The 23,141-nt window shown below is 44.7% G+C and overlaps 1 protein-coding gene across 1 annotated transcript in view; it reads left to right on the forward strand.

Moving 5' to 3' along the window:
• The window catches only part of LOC126419661 (uncharacterized), a 733,764-nt gene that overhangs the window by 654,831 nt on the left and 55,792 nt on the right, over positions 1-23,141 (forward strand). The window contains exons 8-10 of the mRNA XM_050086850.1: positions 1,302-1,610; positions 12,283-12,575; positions 17,323-17,546. Coding sequence (XP_049942807.1) covers positions 1,320-1,610; positions 12,283-12,575; positions 17,323-17,546 — 808 coding nt within the window. The 5' untranslated portion in view covers positions 1,302-1,319. The remainder of the gene's footprint in view (positions 1-1,301; positions 1,611-12,282; positions 12,576-17,322; positions 17,547-23,141) is intronic.

Consider the following 23,141-nt stretch of genomic DNA (forward strand, 5'->3'; position numbering starts at 1 on the left):
GACCCTGTATGTCAGTAGGGGCTGTTTCAAAAAAATGCTCAAATGTGTGTGAAATCTTATGGGACTTAACTGCTAAGGTCATCAGACCCTGTATGTCAGTAGGGGCTGTTTCAAAAAAATGTTCAAATGTGTGTGAAATCTTATGGGACTTAACTGCTAAGGTCATCAGTCACACTACTTAACCTAAATTATCCTAAGGACAAACACACACATCCATGCCCGAGGGAGGACTCGAACCTCCGCCAGGACCAGCCGCACCGTCCATGATTAGAGCGCTTTAGATCGCTCGGCTAGGGGGCTGTTTCAGCTGGTGGAGGCTCCGTAATGGTGCGGGGCATGTACAGTTGGAGTGATATGGGGCCCCTGATATGGCCGGCCGCTGTGGCCGAGCGGTTCTAGGTGCTTCAGTCCGGAACTGTGCTGCTGCTACGGTCGTAGGTTCGTATCCTGCCTCGGGCATGGATGTGTGTGATGTCCTTAGGTTAGTTAGGTTTATGACCTCAGATGTTAAGTCCCATAATGCTTAGAGCCATTTGAAGAATTTTGAACACTGATACGTCCAGCTACGACTCTGACAGGTAACACGTACGTAAGCATCCTGTCTGGTCACTTGCATCCCTTCATGTCCATTGTGCATTCCGAGGGACTTGGGCAATTCCAGCAGGACAATGCGACACGTCACATGTCTAGAATTGCTACAGGGTGGCTCCGGGAACACTATTCTAAGTTTAAATACTTCCGCTGGTCACCAAACGCCCCAGATATGAACATTATTGAGCATATCTGGGATGCCTTGCAACGTGCTGTTCAGAAGAGATTTCCACCTTCTCGTACCCTTACGGATTTATGGGCAGCCCTGCAGGATTCATACTGTCATTTCCCTCCAGCACTACTTCAGACATTAGTCGAGATCATGCCATGTAGTGTTGCGGCATTTCTGCGTGGTCGCGAGGGCTCTACACGGTATTAGGCAGGTGTATCAGTTTCTTTGGCTCCTCAGTGTAATTCGTTGAATGCTTCTCGCACCGCTCTACTTACGCTCATTTTGTTTTTGTTCAGTTTCTGTTTGTCAACTGCGACTTCACTTAAATTTATGATCTTTGTTTGCTGCCATGTTCAAGATTTCCTTAGTAGCTTGCTAACAACGCTCTTGTACCACATCTGAGAATCGTATGAGCAACTCCCCAGCTGTTTCTCCCAGCTTGGCCCACTTTAACTTCGGCGTGCAGGTGACCACCTTTTCCCGGCTGAGGCCGCGAAAGATCGCTGATGTGTGCAGCCTTTGGTTGTCGGTTTCCCAGAGGCCTGACCGCCGCAGGATGGTGAAGTGCGGCGACGAGCCGCTGCTGGTGCCGCCGCCCAAGGCAGCGGCCATGGCGGCGACCAGCAAGGCGGCGCCCGCCGTCGGCGTGGGTGGCTGCGTGGACCAGGAGCCCACCTACTGCTTCCGGCTGCAGGAGGAGGCGCCCGACAGGGACCGCGACAGCGCCGCCTCCACCAGCGTCTACTCCATCTACAAGCAGCGCATCGACCAGATGTTCGACGAGACGCGCTCCCAGATGTCCTCGTCAGCCTGCCGCACCACCACCTCCTACAGCTGCTGCCAACAGGTTGGTACATGATACTCCCATTTGAGACTTTTCATTCTTTACCCAGGGAATAAGTTTCCGAAACACACGAGACGGGTCTTTTTACAAAGTATCTGATCAAATGTATCTCTACGCTTATTACTGGACATTAATGTTGGGTGTGTCTACTCTTCGCCTTTATAACATGCTGGGGACACGTTCAATGAGGGATCTGGAGCCTGGCAACCCATTTTTCCTAAAGATACAAGAAAACCAGAGAAGGTAGTGATGTTGGACGGTATGATCTGTACCGAAGCAGACGTTCTAACTCATCCCAAAGCATTTGGACTGCGTTCAGGTCGGGACTCTGGACAGGTTGGTCTGTTTCAGGAATGTTATTGTCCACAAACCATTAACCCACAGACATTGCTTCATGACAGCGTTCATTGTCACGCCGATACAATCATTGTCTCCCAATGAAACTTCCTGGCAGATTATAACTGTGTGCCCGACCGAGATTCGAACTCGGGATCTTTGCCTTTCGCGGGCAAGTGCTCTGCCATCTGAGAGAGTTTCTGTAAAGTTTGGACGGTAGGAGACGAGATACTGGCAGAAGTAAAGCTGTGAGGAGCGGGCGTGAGTCGTGCTTCGGTAGCTCAGATGGTAGAGCACTTGCCCGCAAAAGGCAAAGGTCCCGAGTTCGAGTCTCGGTCGGGCACACAGTTTTAATCTGCCAGGGAGTTTCATATCAGCGCACACTCCACTGCAGAGTGAAAATCTCATTCTGGATTGTCTCCCAATGTTTCCTCTCCTGTACATAGTCCTCTAAACTATGTTCGTATCCGTCCGCATCTAACGTTTTCTTCAGACACGGTAAGGGAACCACACGCTAGCGACAATAAATACCCCCATACCGTAACACCTGTAACTCCGTGCTTCCTCATTGGATGATGTCAGGCAACGTTCCCGAGGCACCCCGAGAAACCCAAAGACTTCCACCGGATTGCCGAAGGGTACAGCGTGATTCATGACTGCAAACCACTCGCTTCCACTCATCCGCTGTCCAATAGCTCTTTACATCACCTCAAGCGTTGCTTAGCTCTGGCTACAGACATGTGAGGCTTTCGAGGAGCTGCTCGACCATAATACACCACTCTTTTTTACTCATCTCGCAGCAGTCACTGTGTTGGCTGGACTGCTATTAGCATTTGGAACTCAAGAGTTATTTCTTCCACTGATTTCTAGCTGTTTTTTTCAACCACCCTCCATAATGCTCAACAGTTTTTGTTTTGGATGTGGCTGCTCCTTCGTGTCTCCACATCACAATCACTTCACCAACAGTCGATATGGGCAGCTTTAGAAGGATTGAAATGTCCCTGATGGACCTGTTACTCTAGTGGCCCCAATGTCTAGTCCACCTTCGAAGTCGCTGAGTTCTCTTTGCCGATCCATTCTGCTGTTACTTCTTTTCTACTGACAACACAAACCCCCCCCCCCCTCCCAGAATCTATTATAAAGACGGGCACCTTCCATGACATCTACATCTAGTGACAATTTGCGCATTATTTAGGGTTGTGCGGATACTTTTGATCAGACGTTGTGAGTGCAGATAGTGAAAATACAAAGGGAAGCCAAAAAGTAAAGGGACATTTGCAATTTCTCGCCATAGGGCTTGGTATCACTGCTAGTATCCAGCACTGAAGTATTGTCGTGCACAACAGTTCTATACAATCAATGTGTCACTCTTGTTCTCGCTTTACTCGTATTGTAGCAGACCACCCGCCAGGTTATCCGAGAGGGCAAAGAAAAAAAAAAAAAAAAAAAAAAAAAAGAGCGCTTTAGTTGCTTTCTGGGCCCGCCAATGTGCTACTTCCTGGGCTCGGGTAGGCGAGCCGGCCCCGGATCGAATCTGCCCAGCGGATTACTGACGAAGGCCGGTGTGCCAGCCAGCCAGCCTATATGTGGTTTTTAGGCAGTTTTCCACATCCCCCTAGTTGAATACCGGTCTGGTCCCCATATCCCGCCTCAGTTCCACTGCTCACAGACATCTGAACGCGTTCGCACTATTCCATGGATTACACTAGATGCTGACAGCTGGGTTACACTAATTCCATTCTCAGAGGTAGTGGGGTGGCAACAGGAAGGGCATCCATCCACCCCTTATTTTAATCTTGCCAAATCCGACCCTAACCATACCGACCCTGCGAAATCGCGGGACAAAGGCACAAGCAAAAGAAGGCGGAGAAGTCCTATTGTAGCAGACCGTGAAACATGGCAGCTCCATTGTCGAGCTGCACCAAGGAGAAAATGAGGGCAGTGATTCGCTTTTCGTTTGTGTATGCTGTTAAACCTGCGGGAATTGTTCGTCAAATGCAAAAGCAGTATGGTGACACCTGTCTAATGCTACGCAACATCTACATGGACAGCGAACTTCAAACAGGGAAGAATTTTTTCTATGCGACTAGGAAAAATCGGACAGGTCATCGACTTCAATAATTGAACGTGGATGTCGTTGAGGATATGGTGATGGAAAACAGACGAATCACAGTGGACGAAATCGCTAATACTTTACATATCAGTTATGGTTCAGCGTATTCCATCTTACACGAAAGGCCACATTTTTGGGAAGTGTGGGCAGGGTGAGTACCGAAAAAATTGTCAGCGCAGGTTCAAAGGATGGACGTCTCTCGTAAACGTCTGGCTCATTATCGTCGCGATGGAGACCGATTTTTACAGCAAATCGTTACTGTAGACGAAATTGGGGCGCATCATGTCGAACCGGATGGTCTGGAAACACTCATCATCACCAGAAGTTACAAAATTTAAACGTCAACCATCAGCTGGTAAGATTATACTAACACTATTCTGGGACATGAAAGGTGTGGTAGCCGTTCGTTTCACCCCAATAGGCGAAACTTCGAACAGTGAGAATTATTTTTATGTGGTGTGAACTAAACTGAAGCCTGCAATCAGATCCAAACGTTGCGGAAAACTGTGAAAAGGTGTCATTCTGCGGCTACGTTCTGCCAAACGGCAGGTCGAAACGATAAAGGAACTGGGATTCAAACTGCTGGAAAACACGCCTTACAGTCCAGACCTGGCTCCAAGCGATTTCCATATGTCTGGACCATTGAAGGAAGGGCTTAGGGGAAGAAGATTTGCAACCGATACAGAAGTCATTGATGCGGTGCTAAATTGGTTACATATGCAACCAAAAAACCTTTTTCCGGTGGAGTCAAAAAACTTGTGAAACGTTGTACGAAGTACGTTGAAGTGCAGGGAGTTATGTAGAAAATAATGCATTTTTCAGTTTCCTATCGTTAGCATAACTATTCTTTTTTTCAAAAGTCCCTTTACTTTTTGACTTGCCCTCGTAAATAAGGCGTGAGTAGTAACATTATATGTTGATAACAAAATTGTATTATTATACAGGATGTTTCAAAAATACTATTTCAAACTTTGGGGTCGTGTTGCTTGTACCAAAACAAGGAAAAAAGTCCAGTAAGTATGTGCTTTAAAATGCATACATTAATAACTATGAGTCCGTCTTCATCTTTGATACTATGAAACAAATCTCTGCTGCTGCAAGCTCTTTATTTTCCACATTTTGGGAGGACGTAGTATGGACCAAGACACGAAAACATTTTCAGTATAGGTCTCTAAAACGCATATCCTAATAGCTATGAGCACTTTTTCAGTAGAAGAGATGTGTTTCACAGTGTCAAATATGAGCAAGTTCTCACAGCTCTTAAGGTGTGCATTTTACAGACGATGTTTACTCGTCACTTTTTTCTTGTTTTATTCCATTCTATCTCCTCAGAAAGTAGCTTTCTATAGAGTAGACGTGTTTCACAGCATTGAAGATGAACAAGTGCTCACAGCCCTTCAGCTATGTATTTTAGAGCCCATGTTTACCAGATGTTATTTTCTTGTTTTGACGTAAGGAACCGGCACGCCAAGTTTATAAAAGTAGTTTTGAAACACCCTGTGTATACGCACATATGCTGGTAACTGATCATATTAATTCTGGAATACAACTGCTAGGTAAAGCAGGCACACAAAACTGAAATATGGAATAATGACATACTGATATAACATGTTATGTTACGTAAATACAATATATAAACTTTTATAAGTATTAGGTTGTACCACGTAATGTAGACTATACTTGATCATCATCTTTGCAATTCAGGTTGTTTCAAACTTCTCTGCTGTATACATATATTGTGATGATGGTTATTAATCGAAACTAGTAGTGATAAAAAAGGACGTATACACAGCTACGTGACATGCATCCCATAAAGCGGTTAATCGGTCTTAAAAAATATATTTCACGTGGGAAGGGTTGTACAGATTTTCTGATACTTTTCAGTTAGAAACCAGTAATAAAGGTTTACCAACAATTGATCATTGTGACACATGGGAATTCAGAATAAAAGTGGTGAGTTTTTGGTGAAACAACTAACCATAAAGTATAAATTCTTTTCATCCTGACATATGTATAAACTGTTGCACTCAGTAGATCATCTGACTCATTAAAGTTATCCCTTATGATTGGGTCCACTGTCATCACAGAGGCTGATTATTATTTATTCACTGTTATTGGCCAATTTCAAGCTAATGGTAATTTTGAAATGCAGAATTACATGTGACTGTAAACATCTATTAGAAAATGGTACATGACGTCAGAATTAAAGAGAAAGGGTGGAGGCATGTTCCTAACGCATAGTCAACGCAGCTGAATATAAAATACATTACACAACATAACAACAAGGTAACTGCTACTCACACCTATTGCAAATAGACAGTTGAGTATAGGATATAAACCGGTGTACGGCCACCTGAGAATATATTTTTATTTGTATAGAGACTGTTTGTACACTCCTGGAAATGGAAAAAAGAACACATTGACACCGGTGTGTCAGACCCACCATACTTGCTCCGGACACTGCGAGAGGGCTGTACAAGCAGTGATCACACGCACAGCACAGCGGACACACCAGGAACCGCGGTGTTGGCCGTCGAATGGCGCTAGCTGCGCAGCATTTGTGCACCGCCGCCGTCAGTGTCAGCCAGTTTTCCGTGGCATACGGAGCTCCATCGCAGTCTTTAACACTGGTAGCATGCCGCGACAGCGTGGACGTGAACCGTATGTGCAGTTGACGGACTTTGAGCGAGGGCGTATAGTGGGCATGCGGGAGGCCGGGTGGACGTACCGCCGAATTGCTCAACACGTGGGGCGTGAGGTCTCTACAGTATATCGATGTTGTCGCCAGTGGTCGGCGGAAGGTGCACGTGCCCGTCGACCTGGGACCGGACCGCAGCGACGCACGGATGCACGCCAAGACCGTAGGATCCTACGCAGTGCCGTAGGGGACCGCACCGCCACTTCCCAGCAAATTAGGGACACTGTTGCTCCTGGGGTATCGGCGAGGACCATTCGCAACCGTCTCCATGAAGCTGGGCTACGGTCCCGCACACCGTTAGGCCGTCTTCCGCTCACGCCCCAACATCGTGCAGCCCGCCTCCAGTGGTGTCGCGACAGGCGTGAATGGAGGGACGAATGGAGACGTGTCGTCTTCAGCGATGAGAGTCGCTTCTGCCTTGGTGCCAATGATGGTCGTATGCGTGTTTGGCGCCGTGCAGGTGAGCGCCACAATCAGGACTGCATACGACCGAGGCACACAGGGCCAACACCCGGCATCATGGTGTGGGGAGCGATCTCCTACACTGGCCGTACACCACTGGTGATCGTCGAGGGGACACTGAATAGTGCACGGTACATCCAAACCGTCATCGAACCCATCGTTCTACCATTCCTAGACCGGCAAGGGAATTTGCTGTTCCAACAGGACAATGCCCTTCCGCATGTATCCCGTGCCACCCAACGTGCTCTAGAAGGTGTAAGTCCACTACCCTGGCCAGCAAGATCTCCGGATCTGTCCCCCATTGAGCATTTTTGGGACTGGATGAAGCGTCGTCTCACGCGGTCTGCACGTCCAGCACGAACGCTGGTCCAACTGAGGCGCCAGGTGGAAATGGCATGGCAAGCCGTTCCACAGGACTACATCCAGCATCTCTACGATCGTCTCCATGGGAGAATAGCAGCCTGCATTGCTGCGAAAGGTGGATATACACTGTACTAGTGCCGACATTGTACATGCTCTGTTGCCTGTGTCTATGTGCCTGTGGTTCTGTCAGTGTGATCATGTGATGTATCTGACCCCAGGAATGTGTCAATAAAGTTTCCCCTTCCTGGGACAATGAATTCACGGTGTTCTTATTTCAATTTCCAGGAGTGTATATAGACTGTTTGTAGTAAATATGTTTTGGAAAAGGATTCTGCTTGAGCACACACAATTTTCTTCTTTTTAGTTTCAGATAAATGTGTGTAATTGTGTACAGTGTTCAGCTGAAGTATCCTTGTTACGAAATACTCAGATGAGCCAGAACAATACGACCTCTGCCTACCCCGAGAATGAATGCGGCCCGGTGGCGTTACGGGCAGGTGCCGTAATAGGGGAAGTGTATAAGCGGAGCAGTGACGATGGGGAATCGTAGGCTGAAGAGCAGCGTACTAAGCTGCTGCCAGCCCGCCCCTCTCTGGCGTGGAATCGAAACTCAATATAGAGGAAAAAATGGGGAATCAGTTTACCGACGATACGAGTCACAACGCAGGACATTTACTGAGTTTAGCGGTTTTCACAAAGGGCAGATTGTTACGGTCAGACAATTGAATATGGGCATCTTAGAAATCGCGAAGCTGTTCGCGCTCTAATGTGAGCGTCTACGAAAAGTAGTTGAAGACCAATGAAACAACTAGTAGGCGGCAAGGTACTGAACGTCCGTATCTCATCACAGAACGTGGCCGTCGAAGGTCTGCCTGCTTTGTAAATCACAGTATGCGGCGATAAGTGGCAAAAATGAAATGAGCGTATAGCTTCGTTGGCGGGGAGGCCCCATCCGAGGAAGTTTGGCCGCCACATGCAAGTCTTATTTCAGAAGACGCCACATTGGGCAACTTGCGCGCCGGTGATGAGGATGAAATGATGATGAGAACAACACCCAGTCCCCGAGTGGAGAAGATCCCCAACCCGACCGGGAATCGAACCCGGGCCCGCTTGCTTAGGAGGCGAGTACGTTACCACCCAGCTAAGCAAGCGGACGATCGGTAGTAGATCTGTCGGCAGAGTACAGTACTAGTGCTGACAAAAGTGTTTCGGTGCAGAGTGCTTAGCGCACATAGATGCACATTGATGAATATTAGGTTCTGCTGCAAACGGCGCGTCCATGTTCGCATGCTGACCCATGAAAATCGTCAGTTACCATATTGCATTGCCTGTGTTGTCTCTGTGTACTCTGCAGTGTACTTCAGACATGCACTGCTGCGATCGTCAGCTGTATGAAACGTAAGAATCATGTTCAACCTGCACAATTTACTGGTGAAAATGGAAGTTTATACTCAACCGAGACTCGAACCCGGTTTTCCCGCTTTATGCGAGCGGTCGTCCTTACCGTTTCGACTGTCTGAGCATGTTCCCCTGAAGGACGCTGCAGAGTACATCATCGCAACACAGGCCCTGAAACATGGTATTTCATGCCTAAAAACAAGGCCGCGACTTTTAATCATACGGCTCTCCCTTTACTAGATTCATAGTATCCGTGCGAGAATAAGATGTAGAAAATATGGTGACATATAGAAGTTTGGGTCTGCCTGCACGGGATCATCGCTACTGGACTGTGGACCACTGGAAACGTGTCGCCCGGTAGGATGAACCACGTTTCTTGTTATAGCAGGTTGGTAGTCGTAACTGGATACGCCTTCATCCAGGAGGCATACTGCTTTAAATATACACAGAGCCACGGAAGGTGGCCTATGGGGGTTACTGTGGGTAACGTGCACTTCGGCTTCCAGGGGGCCTCTGACAGTGCTCGAAGACACCATAACAGTACTACCTGGGCGTTATTGCGGACCACTTGCGTTCCTTCATGCTTCATATTTTCCCCGACAGCGACAGCATCTCCCAGCAGGATAACACGGACAGAATCGTGCTACGCTGGTGTAACCTCCCAACAGATAAAATCCGCAACCTCGCAATAAAAAGGTGACTAACCTCTCAATAAAAATGTGACTCATATATAACCGTTCAACAGTAATCTCGTAATGTAACCTTCCAATAATTAACTGAGTGTGAATCTAAACTGGTAAATCTGGGCGTCAACAGTGCTGCGTCATGACCCTGAAAAATCATTCTGAATAAACTGAAAATTCTTACTTCAATGATGTCGCCGGATAATGCGTATATATCTGCCCGTATAAGAAATTTTTCTGGCACAGCCCAGTGCAGTGCTAGCCACTAGATTTTGTTATGTATGAAAAACAACTGATTTTCTTTACGATAATCGGCATGACTATGGATAGGAGAAATTAGTAAAAAACTTTAAATTCAGATGAATAACTGTAAAAAGTTATATTTATAAGAAAGATTATTATTGAAAGATTTTTTTTGAGAACATTTACGTGGGACTTTGATATAACAATAGTACAAAAATCAGCTGTAGCAATTAACATAAAGAACAATAATATTTTGCTTTTACCTTATGCTACATCGCTCTGCCACCGCCATCGTTCTCCACGACCGGCCTTGGTAATTCCATAACTGTACTGCTCTTCTCGAGCTGCAAAAAACCACTACTAGACTGCATTGTCCGAACTCCTGGGCACAACCGCGCGACTGCGAGCTACCACTACTACTGCAGCCGACACTGCTCTCTGGTCTGCGATTCTATAGTAGCTTACATATCGCAGGCAGCGCGTGAGCAATCCATCGAAGTTACATCTGCTCGAGTGCGCTAGCAATAAATTCCTTAGTCATGGACCTCTTACAGTGGTTTAAGGAGCATGATAGTGAAGTCACCTTGATGTGTTCGCCTCATCTAAGCCCACTGGAACACATGTCGGACGCTATCGGGCGCCAGTTCTGCACTCACGAAACGTAAGACTTGTATACGTGACCTGTGCGTGTACATGCGATCTGACACGTCTCCAGAAAATTATCAAGGCCTTGTCGAATCCATAGCACGCAGAATTGCTGCTGTATCGCGTCCCATTTTGAACCATCACAAAATCAAGCAGATGGTCATAGTGATTTTGGCTCATCATTGTACATTGGTGATAAGTACTGGGTGATCAAAAAGTCAGTATAAATTTGAAAACTGAATAAATCACGGAATAATGTAGATATAAAGGTACAAGTTGACACACATGCTTGGAATGACATGGTGTTTTATTAGAACCAAAGAAATACAAAAGTTCAAAAAAGAATCCTACAGATGGCGCTTCATCTGATCAGAATAGCAATAATTAGCATGACAAAGTAAGACAAAGCAAAGATGATGTTCTTTACAGGAAATGCTCAATATGTCCACCAAAATTCCTCAACAATAGCTGTAATCGAGGAATAATGTTGTGAACAGCACTGTAAAGCATATCCGGAGTTATGGTGAGGCATTGGCGTCGGATGTTGTCTTTCAGCATCCCTAGAGATGTCGGTCGATCACGATACACTTGCGACTTCAGGTAACCCCAAAGCCAATAATCGCACTGACTGAGGTCTGGGGACCTGGGAGGCCAAGCATGACGAAAGTGGCGGCTGAGCACACGATCATCACCAAACGACGCGTGCAAGAGATATTTCACGCGTCTATCAATATGGGGTGGAGCGCCATCCTGCATACACATCGTACGTTCCAGCAGGTGTTTATCAGCCAGGCTGGGGATGATGCGATTCTGTAACATATCGGCGTACCTCTCACCCGCCACGGTAGCAGTTTTGCTGTCGAGACCCATGTGTCGGACATTTTGTGAACTTTTTTTGTTTTTTTCTCCACGACCGGCCTTGGTAATTCCATAACTCTACTGCTCGAGCTTCAAAAAATCACTACTAGACTGCATTGTCCGAACTCCTGGACTCAACCGCCCGACTGCGAGCTACCACTATTACTGCTGCCGACACTGCTCTCTGGTCTGCGATCCTATTGTAGCTTACATATCGCAGGCAGCCATCTGCTCGAGTGCGCTTACTCATGGACCTCTTACAATGGTTTGAGGAGCATGATTGTGAAGTCACGATGATGTCTTGGCCACCAAATTCGCCTCATCTAAGCCCACTGGAACACATGTGGGACGCTATCGGGCGCCAGTTCTGCGCTCACGAAACGTAAGACTTGTATACGAGACCTGTTCGTATACATGTGATCTGACACGTCTCCAGAAAATTATCAAGGACTTGTCGAATCCATACCACGCAGAATTGCTGCTGTATCGCGTCCCATTTTGAACCATCACAAAATCAAGCAGGTGGTCATAATGATTTTGGCTCATCATTGTACATTGTCATGTACATGTAATTCCAAGCATGTGTGTCAATTTTTACCTCTCTATCTACGTTATTCCGTGGTTTATTTTCAAATTTATACTGACTTTTTGATCACCCGGTATATGACATGTGTGATAATTTTTCAGGTCTTTCACTATTTTTTGACGTAATACACTTGCAGTTCACCCTCTTTCTTCAGTCTGTTTATGTTTCAATTAAAAGCGGCGTATCCATAGGCCAGCGGCAAAGCGTCTAGACGATCTACACTTCTGCAGCTGGCTGTGATGATCCAGCCGTACTGTAACACGGAGTGATTCCCTCTGGCTGTGACACAGGAGGAGCGGCGACGGCAACGACGTGAGGAAGGCGGCAACCGGCGTCCGCGCATCAGCAACAGCGTGCAGGCGCGCATCGAGAAGATGTTCGCCGACATGGCCGAGGCGTCGGGGGCGGCGGCGGCGGCGGCGGCGGCGTCCACGGCGGGTCCTCCGCCTCCTGCGGGGGCGGGGTCGGGCCGCTTCCCCGTGGAGTACCTGGGCGCCGTGCCTCTGCGGGACAAGGTCACCACGCTCAACGGCCTGCAGCAGCCGCTGGCCGACCTCTACCTGGGCAGGCACCACCGCGACGGGTCAGCCGCTACACTTCTCTCTGTTGTTCTTACACGCAGTTATCCAAACTTCTGCAATCCGAACTTTCTTTCTGTGCTAGCCATAATGAATAAGTGTCCACCTAGTTGCTCATATTACAAGCTTCCCTCACCTACTTGATTAAAATTGACGGGGTGTTTAGGGATCGACTAACAAGGGAACCTCCCCATCGCAACCCTCTCAGATTTAGCTATAAGTTGGCATAGTGGATAGGCCTTGAAAAACTGAACACAGATCAATCGAGAAAACAGGAAGAAGTTGTGTGGAATTATGAAAAAAATAAGCAAAATATACAAACTGAGTAGTCCATGCGAAAGATAGGCAACATCAAGGATAGTGTGAGCTCAGGAGCGCCGTGGTCCCCTGGTTAGCGTGAGCAGCTGGGGAACGAGAGGTCCTTGGTTCAAGTCTTTCCCTCCAGTGAAAAGTTTATTTTCGCAAAGTTTGATCTGTCCGTTCGTTCATTGACGTCTTTGTTCACCGTAATAAGTTTAGTGCCTGTGTTTTGCGACCGCACCGTAAAACTGTGCGATTAGTAGACGAAAGGCCGTGCCTCACCAATGGGAACCGAAAACATTTGATCGCAAGGACATAGGTCAACCGATTCCTCCACAGGAAAACACGTCTGATATATTCTATACGACACTGGTGACGGCATGTGCGTCACATGACAGGAATATGTTGTCGACCCACCTAACTTGTACACTTGGCGAATGGATAAAAAGATTCTTCTACCTTGCCCGATTTAGGTTTTCTTGTGGATGTGATAATCACTCCCAAAAAAGTGATGAAAACATAGGAGTTTGTCACATAAACTGCAACAAATGAATGCAACACTTTCATAGTCGCACAGTTTTCCTTGTGCTCTGTCAAAACATATGTTTTTGACGTTTTCAAATTTTTCCGTGTGTCAAATCCTGCATACGTCCAAGCAAATCTGAACATGTCCTGGAATTTTGGAGAGCGAAGTTGATTATTTGTGAGTGCCTGAACTTTGATAATTGTCTGAAAATAAAAAATTAAACTTTTCACTCAAGAGAAGACTTGAACCAAGGACCGGTCGTTCCGCAGCTGCTCACGCTAACCACGGGACCACAGCGCTCCTGAGCTCACATTATCCTTGATGTTGCCTATCTTGCGCATGGACTACTCATTTTGTATATTTTGCTTATTTTTTTCATAGTTCCACACAACTTCTTCCTGTTTTCTCGATTGATCTGTGTTCAGTTTTTCAAGGCCTATCTACTGTGCCAACTTATAACTAAATCTGAGGGGGGTGCGATGAGGAGGTTCCCTTGTCTTCATTTGTCCCTTTTGTGTTTCTCTATGGCCAAAGAGCGGCGTAGTATGCTGCTGCTGGCCTGCCTGTAAACAGGTTTAAAGATAACAATAAAGAAAAAACAACAGCAGTGAAGACGGTCAGCTCCTGACGATGGCCGCGCGGGATTAACCGAGCGGTCAGGGGCGCTGCAGTCATGGACTGTGCGGCTGATCCCGCCAGAGGTTCGAATCCTCCCTCGGGCATCGGTGTGTGTGTTTGTCCTTAGGATAATTTGGGTTAAGTAGTGTGTAAGCTTAGGGACTGATGACCTTAGCAGTTAAGTCCCATAAGATTTCACACACATTTGAACATTTTTTTCCTGGCGATGACGATGGAGGTAATCGTCGAAAGCTCGAGATTTTATCCAGAACTGACGCGGCAAGAATACCGAGAATGTTTTATATATAAGTGCCATCGCGAAAAACTTCGTTCCCATCCCCAAAGAATTTTTTATGCCAGTCATAAATGTACTTCTACACAGACGGCTTCTTACTGAATCAACGGCGGAATGCACATTTCACTTGAACAATGGATTGACTTCCCGCATATTCCAACACATAAAATGATGTCTCTTGTGGTGTAGTCGCCATGTGGCTAGAAACAAACAACAGCGCAGGTGTGTCAAACTTTGAATCTTCCTCTATCCGATAACATACGTAGTATGTTTCTATCTTTGATAATTTGTCTGTAATACACAATTGAAATCTCTTCTTTCTTTTTTTAATCACCTTTTACATCTATACGTATTACAATTAAGCTGAATATCAGAAATAAATTTCTATCATTATGATGGTGTTAGGACAGCAACCAGCCACAAATTTCCTTTCAGTTCCTTTATTCAAAGGGTACCGTTACCGTTTTCGAATCGTTGTGATTCATCTTCAAACGGTTTACACGCTTTGTTTATGACATGTGGTGTGTTTTTTACAGATTAATTGTCCTAAAATATAAATAATACATAATTATAAACACGCCACACACAGATGGTTGCTTTACAGATTTTCGTTGCATGTGACTTACGTGAAATGTCGGTTTGGAGTGTTTGTTTTCATAACATTCGTCCAACAGATGTAAATGCATTCCCACTGCATTCTTATTGTTGCACACGTAAATTGTTCTCGCTGAACACTTTAGATTTGTCACTGAGAAGATTTCTACCACGCACCGCATGTTTTGATACATACAAAGAGCTTACAAACATATAAGTATCACAGATGCTATGATATATTGTAACATTTGACGTTGATGTCCTATGTTTGGAAAGGATCATATATTCATTTACGCAACTGTAATGCCTTTTTCACTAGTACAGTGACATTGAATTTTTGAGTTGATATTGTTAAATCAATTATAAAGCTTTTTTTAAATATATATGTATATATATATATATATATATATATATATATATGTATAGGTAAAATAGTATATTATTTAATTACATTTAGCATCATGAGAATTATAGTAACAAATAAATTTGCTACTTGATCTGCAGATAGGTGTACAATATTATTTGCTTTGGAGGCTAGAAAGTAATTTTTGGATTTTCAGGAAAGGCGTGTTAGCTAACTCTGTTTGTTCGTTAAGGATATTTTCTCGGGTGCTGTTTTTGTGTGTGTGTATTTCTAATTCTTCTAATGTATTCGTAGTGGCTCCTTTTTCTGCTAGATGCAAAATTTTTAAGTTGTCCTCAATGTTTCATACTGAATGGTTTTCTTCAGCAATATGGGCTGCAAATGCTGATTTGTTCAAGTTACCAAGTCTTAAAGCATCAATATATTCTTTGTATCTAATTTCAAATCTTCTGCCTGTCTGTCCAATGTAGAATTTTGGGCATGTATCACATGTGAGTTTGTTGTCCTAACACCATCAACATTTGTCTTCAAACAACAGCCACGGTCTCCATCATGTCATCATATGACAAAATTGCATTCCTTTAATTTACGTCTATGGTGACAATCTTTTCTGTTTAACAGATTACCGGTTTCGGCCTTTAATGACTATCATCAGATCTGCAGCAAAAATGGGAAAAATATAAATACACTCGCAAACTGTATACAGCTTAAGAACAACACATAGAGCATATTGAAAAGTAGTGATGACAAAATTTACATTTGTGCGTTTTAAATGCGAAGAGGCATACCTGTCTCATAAAAACAAAGTCCTAATGCACTGCAGCCATAGTGGCGTAGTCAACAGTTAAATGCGGAATCAGCACCAGCATCGTCAAATACATATAAATCACATCACATGCACGAGCCATGTTGTCAGTAAAACTACTGTTTAAAACAAGCTGCCGTACAGTAGCCACAAGATATTTGTGTAGTAAGTTGACCAGATGTCGCTAATGTAAGCATACACTAGTTTTTAATAATTAATTCAAACAGCGAAAATAAAAGGGGGATACAACAGTTAAAGTCTGTAATAAGCTTGTAAAGTATAAAAAGTGTTACAGCAGTAAAAAGCAATAAAAAAGAAGAAGAACACGACAAAAGTAATAAAAGTAATATTGTTAAAAAGAAGAGTTAAAAACAGTGGTTGACATGTGCTCTAGTGCCAATATTCTAGGCAATAACATAAATATTAAACACGCTCATACGTTCACTTGTGCCGTCGGATTCATCAGTGTTCTGTGCGCCGTGTCAACATGTTTTCAGTGTCGTTACCGTCGAGTGCGAACGGCTCCGTGCTTTTTGTCTTTCTGTGTCCACTATTTTTTGCCCGTCACTACGTTTATTCTGGATCTCCATTCTGTGTTCTATCATTGTCAACTTTATGGCTGAAGAGCGGCGTAGCGTGCCACTGACAGCCTACCTGATTGTACAGGTATGAAAATAACAATAAAGGGAAAAAAAGGAGTGATTAGAGTAAAACATTGTCAAATAAAGCAAAGTAGGCATTGGGCACAAAATCGTTCTGCCAGTTAAGCAGTTCATCTGGCTCTCTATTTTTTGCTTTGTAAATTTCACATTTAAAGCACACAAATATAAATTTTGTCAGTAATACTTTTCAATGTGCTCTATGTATTGTTCTTATTCTGTATACAGTTTGCGAGTGTATTTATATGTTTCCCATTTTTGCTGCAGATCTGATGATGGTCATTGAAGACCGAAACCGGTAATCTGTTAAACAGAAAAGATTGTGACCACAGACGTAAATTAAAGGAAACTTATTACGTAAACGGGTCACTGTGTTTTTTCGCGACGATGTCGCAGCTTTTGAAAATTGCATTCTATCACTTTTCTTCGGCTTTAGTTGTTGGACGTGGAGAATTTCCCTTGTTAGCTTCCTCTCAAAAGCAGCAACGTTGACGGTCACAGTGTCCAGTACAGTGCGGCGCCGCGATGGTGTGAGAGGTGATGCGTGACTTGGGTGACGCGTGACGTCTGCAACGCGTGTGCTTGCCGCAGGGCGGGCGGCGCCGGCTGGCTGGAGATCTGCGCCGGCGGCCTGCGTGTGGAGGCGCGCGGCCGCCACTGGCTGACCGCCTTCCCCAGCATCGCCGTCTGGGCCGCCGTCAAGTTCGTGCGCAGGCGCCGCGGCGCCGACGCGCAGTTCGCCTTCCTGCCGCTCATCGCCGACCCGGACGCCGTCGACAAGGACGCGCTCTTCCGGCCGCTGCCTGCCTCCGCCGGTGAGTACTATAGCGGGCCTCACGAAACTGCGGCGCGCCAACTGGAAGTTGGCCGATCGGCGCCTTAGACCGGCCTCGATAGAAGTCGGTACACGTCGAAAGGCTTTCGCTGCCAGTCATTTACCATTGGCTGCAGTCCAGGTTGTTCGCCCACTGCTTGAATACTGCTCAGCAGTGTGGGATCCGTACCAGATAGGGTTGATAGAAGAGATAGAGAAGTTATAGAATCATTTAGTAATCGCGAAAACGTTACGGAGATGATATATAAACTCCAGTGGAAGACTCTGCAGGAGAGACGCTCAGTAGCTCGGTACGGGCTTTTGTTGAAGTTTCGAGAACATACCTTCATCGAGGAGTCAATCAGTTTATTGCTCCCTCCTACGTTTATCTCGCGAAGAGACCATGACGATAAAATCATATTGATTAGAGCCCACACAGAGGCATACCGACAATCCTTCTTACCACGAACAATACGAGACTGGAATAGAAGGGAGAACCGATAGAGGTACTCACCCTCCGCCACACACCGTCAGCTGGCTTGCGGAATATGGATGTAGATGTAGATGTAGATGTACCTACCTATCAGTAATGTGGGAAATAGTCTTGATCATTTTGTCGCCCGCAGCTGATTGCTGTTTATACGTAACCACCACAGCTGTATTAAAATGTAAATGTCGTGTGACTAGGGCCTCCCGTCGGGTGGACCGTTCGCCGGGTGCAAGTGTTTCGATTTGAAGCCACTTCGTCGATTTGTCAGTCGATGGGGATGAAATGGTGATGATGATTTGGACAACACAACACCCAGTCCTTGAGCGGAGAAAATCTCCGACCCAGCCGGGAATCTAACCCGGGCCCTTAGGATAGACATTCTGTCGCGCTGACCACTCAGCTACCGGGGACAGACGCATCTGTATTGATACATATCTATTCCATGACCGCTTTCCTCATAAAGAACATCATCCGGCTTTAAAGTGCACGCAAGATAAGGTGACCACTAGATGCACTGTCAGCTGGGAAAGTGAGGGGGGGGGGGGTGTAGTAGTGGTGGTTGCAGGCGAACCGTCAATGCACTGTGGGGAAAATGGCGAGTACTGGAGTCGAATTGCCATTGTAAACTGAAGACTACGCTCATATTTTTTGCGAATATTAAGAGGAAGTCCCGCAACACGTACGGTTGTATGGTGGCCATCCAAAAAGATCTATCGACACCTATGCTTTGGTTAGTATATGAAAGAATTCCAATAAAATTCAACAAAAGTAGCGATTTGTTTTCGTCTGACTTGTTAACCATTTATAATTTTCAGAGAAGTGGCAAATTTTGAGTAAAAACCTACATTTCTCTTGTTGCTGTGTTAAAATTTGCTTCTTTCGCCAAAACACAGCGGAGTTTACACGATGTCACCTCACTTAGATGTTGTGCAGATGCAATTGCACCAGAATCCTGAAACAGTGGCTTATCAAGTGAGGAACTGAGGACAAGTAAGGTAAATAACGTATGAAAACGCACACCTTCGGAACGTGTAATGTCTTCACTTACATTGTTCCAGATATCGATGGCCCTTGAAAATTACATTGTTTCAACGAAAAAGTATCGAAGTAGCAGAATAACACGATAGACAATGAAGTTTTGCATATCAGCCGAATGGCGTGCTATCATTTGCCGCCTGCCGCTGTGGCCGAGCGGTTCTAGGCGCTTCAGTCTGGAACCGCGCGACCGCTACGGTCGCAGGTTCGAATCCTGCCTCGGGCATGGATGTGTGTGATGTCCTTAGGTTAGTTACCTTTAAGTAGTTCTAAGTTCTAGGGGACTGATGACCTCAGAAGTTAAGTCCCATAGTGCTCAGAGCCATTTGAGCCATTTTATCATTTGCCAAAATATCGTTTCGGCATCTCGAATCGCTGGCGAGATATGAGAAATGTTATGAATATTTTGTTCTAGCTTTACCGCTGATACGCGACATCACAAATGAGTATGCTGCATAAAATGAGTTTTCCCGAGATTCGTGAAGATACAGACCTCCACGCAAGTCTAAAGACATTTCATACGTACCAACATATGATGTAATATGCACAAAACACAAAATCATAACGACGCCTAATTTTCACTGCATACTTTTTAGAATTTTGCTCAGTGTCTTACTGAAATGCGAATGGCACATTAAGTATGACTATTAAAAAAATGATGGTCACTTCATCATGAAGCTGACGTATAAAGCTATAAGTAACGCAAAAATGAACATTATTTTACCGAATAGTCTCCATGAAATCGTTTGAGGTCATTTGAGGTAAAACTGCAGAGCGTGTGTCTCAATTCTGTAAGGAGAGCGCATCGCCAACTGGCTAAAAGAGGGGAAGCAATGTAGGCCTCCCTTTCCAAATAAACGAATAAACTCGTCCAGCAATTTGGGCGAAAATTCATCACTGCATACCGGCCACCATAACCTGTGCGGACTTTATCATAGCGTGTAATGAAGCGAGATCTGGGTTATTAAAGTGCAGAATGACAATTCAAACATATATTAATTAAACACATATAGTTCGTTAGTAAAATCTTTTAAGAAACAAAGCTTATACGCCAAGGAATAGAGTAAAACATTTTACATAAATGTAGCTGAGTTATTCCTTACTCGGAATACTTCCCCAAGATCAAAATTAGGTGTAATTAAACTGTGTTCATTTGAATAAGTAAAGTTCAAATGCAAATAGTCTGCTTTTCCGATGCAGTACAACAGAAGAAAATAAACGTTCTCCAGAGATTCTTCTTAGTAATGTGATGGAGAAGTTCGTCACGAACCATTTGTTTTTCAACAAAACGAAAATAGATTCTTGAGAGCGTAAACTACGTTCTCTTGACCAGTGAAAAGTTCGTATTCAAAGTTCTGTCTCACGAGCAGCAGGACTTGCCCACGTCACAGAACACCAAGGCTCAGATCACAGGTCGCAGGAGCGCAGCCATCCGGTTGGAGAAGGCAGCCTCCGATCCGACGTGGTATCCAAATGGTGATTGCACATCAGTCTCTGGCTGTCGAAAACGGAACTGGTTCTAGGTGGTTCTGCACCATGGAATGGTATAATTTTCCTACTGGTTTCGTAGTTGCGGCGGATGCAGCAAGAGGTGTATATTTGGATCGACCACTGCTACAATCTTCTGCACTCTCGGCTGGTTACTGAGAGGCTCTCTGGAGGCAGAACCGGATAGTATGGAAACCAGCCTGAATGCTGGGGCTGAGCTGATGATAACCCGTTAAGTATAGCTTGGTTGTGGATTGGCGGCATCAAAGGCGAAGCCGAGAGATAGGCAAACAACAAAACAATGAGTAGCACTGGTAGTTACTTACACAGAGAGCACGTCCACAGGATAGGTCTACATGTTGTCAGTACTTAAGTTCCATACTAACAACATAGTTACAATTTTTTTAGACAACATAGTTGTGTGGAGATAACAGCGATTAGTTTACTTATAATCAATTATTCAAAATGACAGTCACAATCGCCTATGCACGGTTGGTAGTTACCAACAGTGCACAGGCAGGGTGAGGACCCCAGCGAGAGACCAAATGGTGCAAATTGCCCTGAAGATGACCCCATTTTAGGGTTGAAACCGGGTGGCGGCAAAATAAATAATACGATCGTGACTGTCATTTTGAATAATTGATTACAGTTATAATTACATAAGAAAATGATTGTGGTCACCTGAGATATAAACAATATTAGCAACGGCCAAAACAGAAGGTTACAATTTTTGTCCAACTAACTTGCCCCTGTGGCTGTTCGTTTCTTACCAGCTCCACCTCAGATATCAGTATTATAACACTGTCCCAATTCTAATTAAACTCTTCAAAATATATTAAGAAATCTACAAACCACACTCAGTAAAATAATTATCGTATACACGGGAATATATTTTAGAGCGAAACTCACTCAGATCAAGGCTCACCATTTAACAAGGGTATCAATAAAATAATTAAAAATCCACCTCGTTAGATTAACATCATCAGGCACCGCTCTTACATTCTAAAACCCCAAGGCAATCCCATAGATATAAAATAACTTCTAAGCTCGAGCTAATAACCACATCATACTCGTTGGCCAACATTGTGGTCCATAATACTAAATCAGTTTATTACAACAAGCACCAGGTTAAAACTTATGTCAAGATACCACTTCTTACAACTAGGGTATACAACACCAACACCGGAGACTGACGGAGGTAACAACTTTGTAAACACAAGCTCCAGCGGCTGCCTAGTTACGTCAGCCACTACCAAATCGGAAGCGCCGCCTGCGAGCTCTGAAAAATTTCCCTTATTTAAGATGAACCACACGAGTTGGAAAACGATACCTCAAAACAGTCAGTATGAAATCCACAATCTCGGAGAGGGAATACACTTGAACTCATCCTAGATTAAACATGCAATTTTAGGTAACAAAAGAACTTGTATTTCACATTCCTAGGAATGCCGTGTACTCGTTTTCCCAACCTAGAAGTTCAGCTGTACTCGTATAATATTCCAAGATCGTAGATAATCACAGTTCATACACTGCTAGGTGAAAATACGGATTCCGCTACAAATGCAAACCAACTACGAGATGCAGTAAACGTGGCCAAGAGAGAGACCACTACTGGACAAACTTCCCGTAGCTCCTTTATCTAACCGCAGCCGACCGTTTACAAGTACTGCCGGTATCTTCCTGGTCGTCGCTCCGCTCCGGGCATTCTTCACAGGAATAACGTGCATGTGGTGCCAATGCACAGAGCCAAAGATCGTCACGGTGAAAAGCAGTGTCACCAAGCGGCACAAGTTTGCACTAACAACAGTCTTCTTCACAGAGTGTTAGCAGTAAAATGACTTAAGAGCCTCAATTGAGAAAGAATGATTATAAACCGAGCAATTATGTTCGCAATTAACATGAGTAGATCAACAGAAAGATTACAAAATAATCCTCGTGTAGAACACTGCTATTCAGAACTACCATTAATTTTTAATTTCTGGTATGTCAGATTACGTAAAAGTCTCATTTCGAAAAGGTATACTACACAAACAACTATAGTTGGTGGTAGCTTCAGTATGCTCTCGATGTGTTGGCGAAGAAACAGCGTAGGCAAAAATTCACGGAGCTGCTATAACTGCGAAAAACTTCTTCATTTTTTGTTAGTTTCGACTGACATTTCATATGCTTGAAGGATGGTCTGTCTCCCCGCCTTCCTCTGTCAGAATATGAAACACAAGAAAGGAGAAGAAAATAAATAAAAATGTTGTTCACACTTATGACACTTTCGTGATTTCTGGCCCACACTGCGCATGTTTAAACTCGAAGGTAGGCATAAAACATCGTCCGAAATTGTACTAAGTGCTTTCTTCGAAAATTATTGCAGGAGCCCATTCGAAGTGTAAGGTTGGCCTCTTCGCAAGAAGTAATCTGGAGTAAATAGGATGCATCATGACGAATACAGGATATTATGAGCAATAGCCAAATCCACGAATCGCAAACGCAAAATAGTCTGCCTGCTGCTAGTCTCCAGTGGTACCGAATAATGCAGAATCTTTTAAGGGGTGTATTACATGTTCTCGGATGGCAGACGCAGACGTGAAG

Source organism: Schistocerca serialis, chromosome 9 (genome assembly GCF_023864345.2).
Source record: "Schistocerca serialis cubense isolate TAMUIC-IGC-003099 chromosome 9, iqSchSeri2.2, whole genome shotgun sequence".
In the NCBI taxonomy this organism is placed as follows: domain Eukaryota; kingdom Metazoa; phylum Arthropoda; class Insecta; order Orthoptera; family Acrididae; genus Schistocerca; species Schistocerca serialis.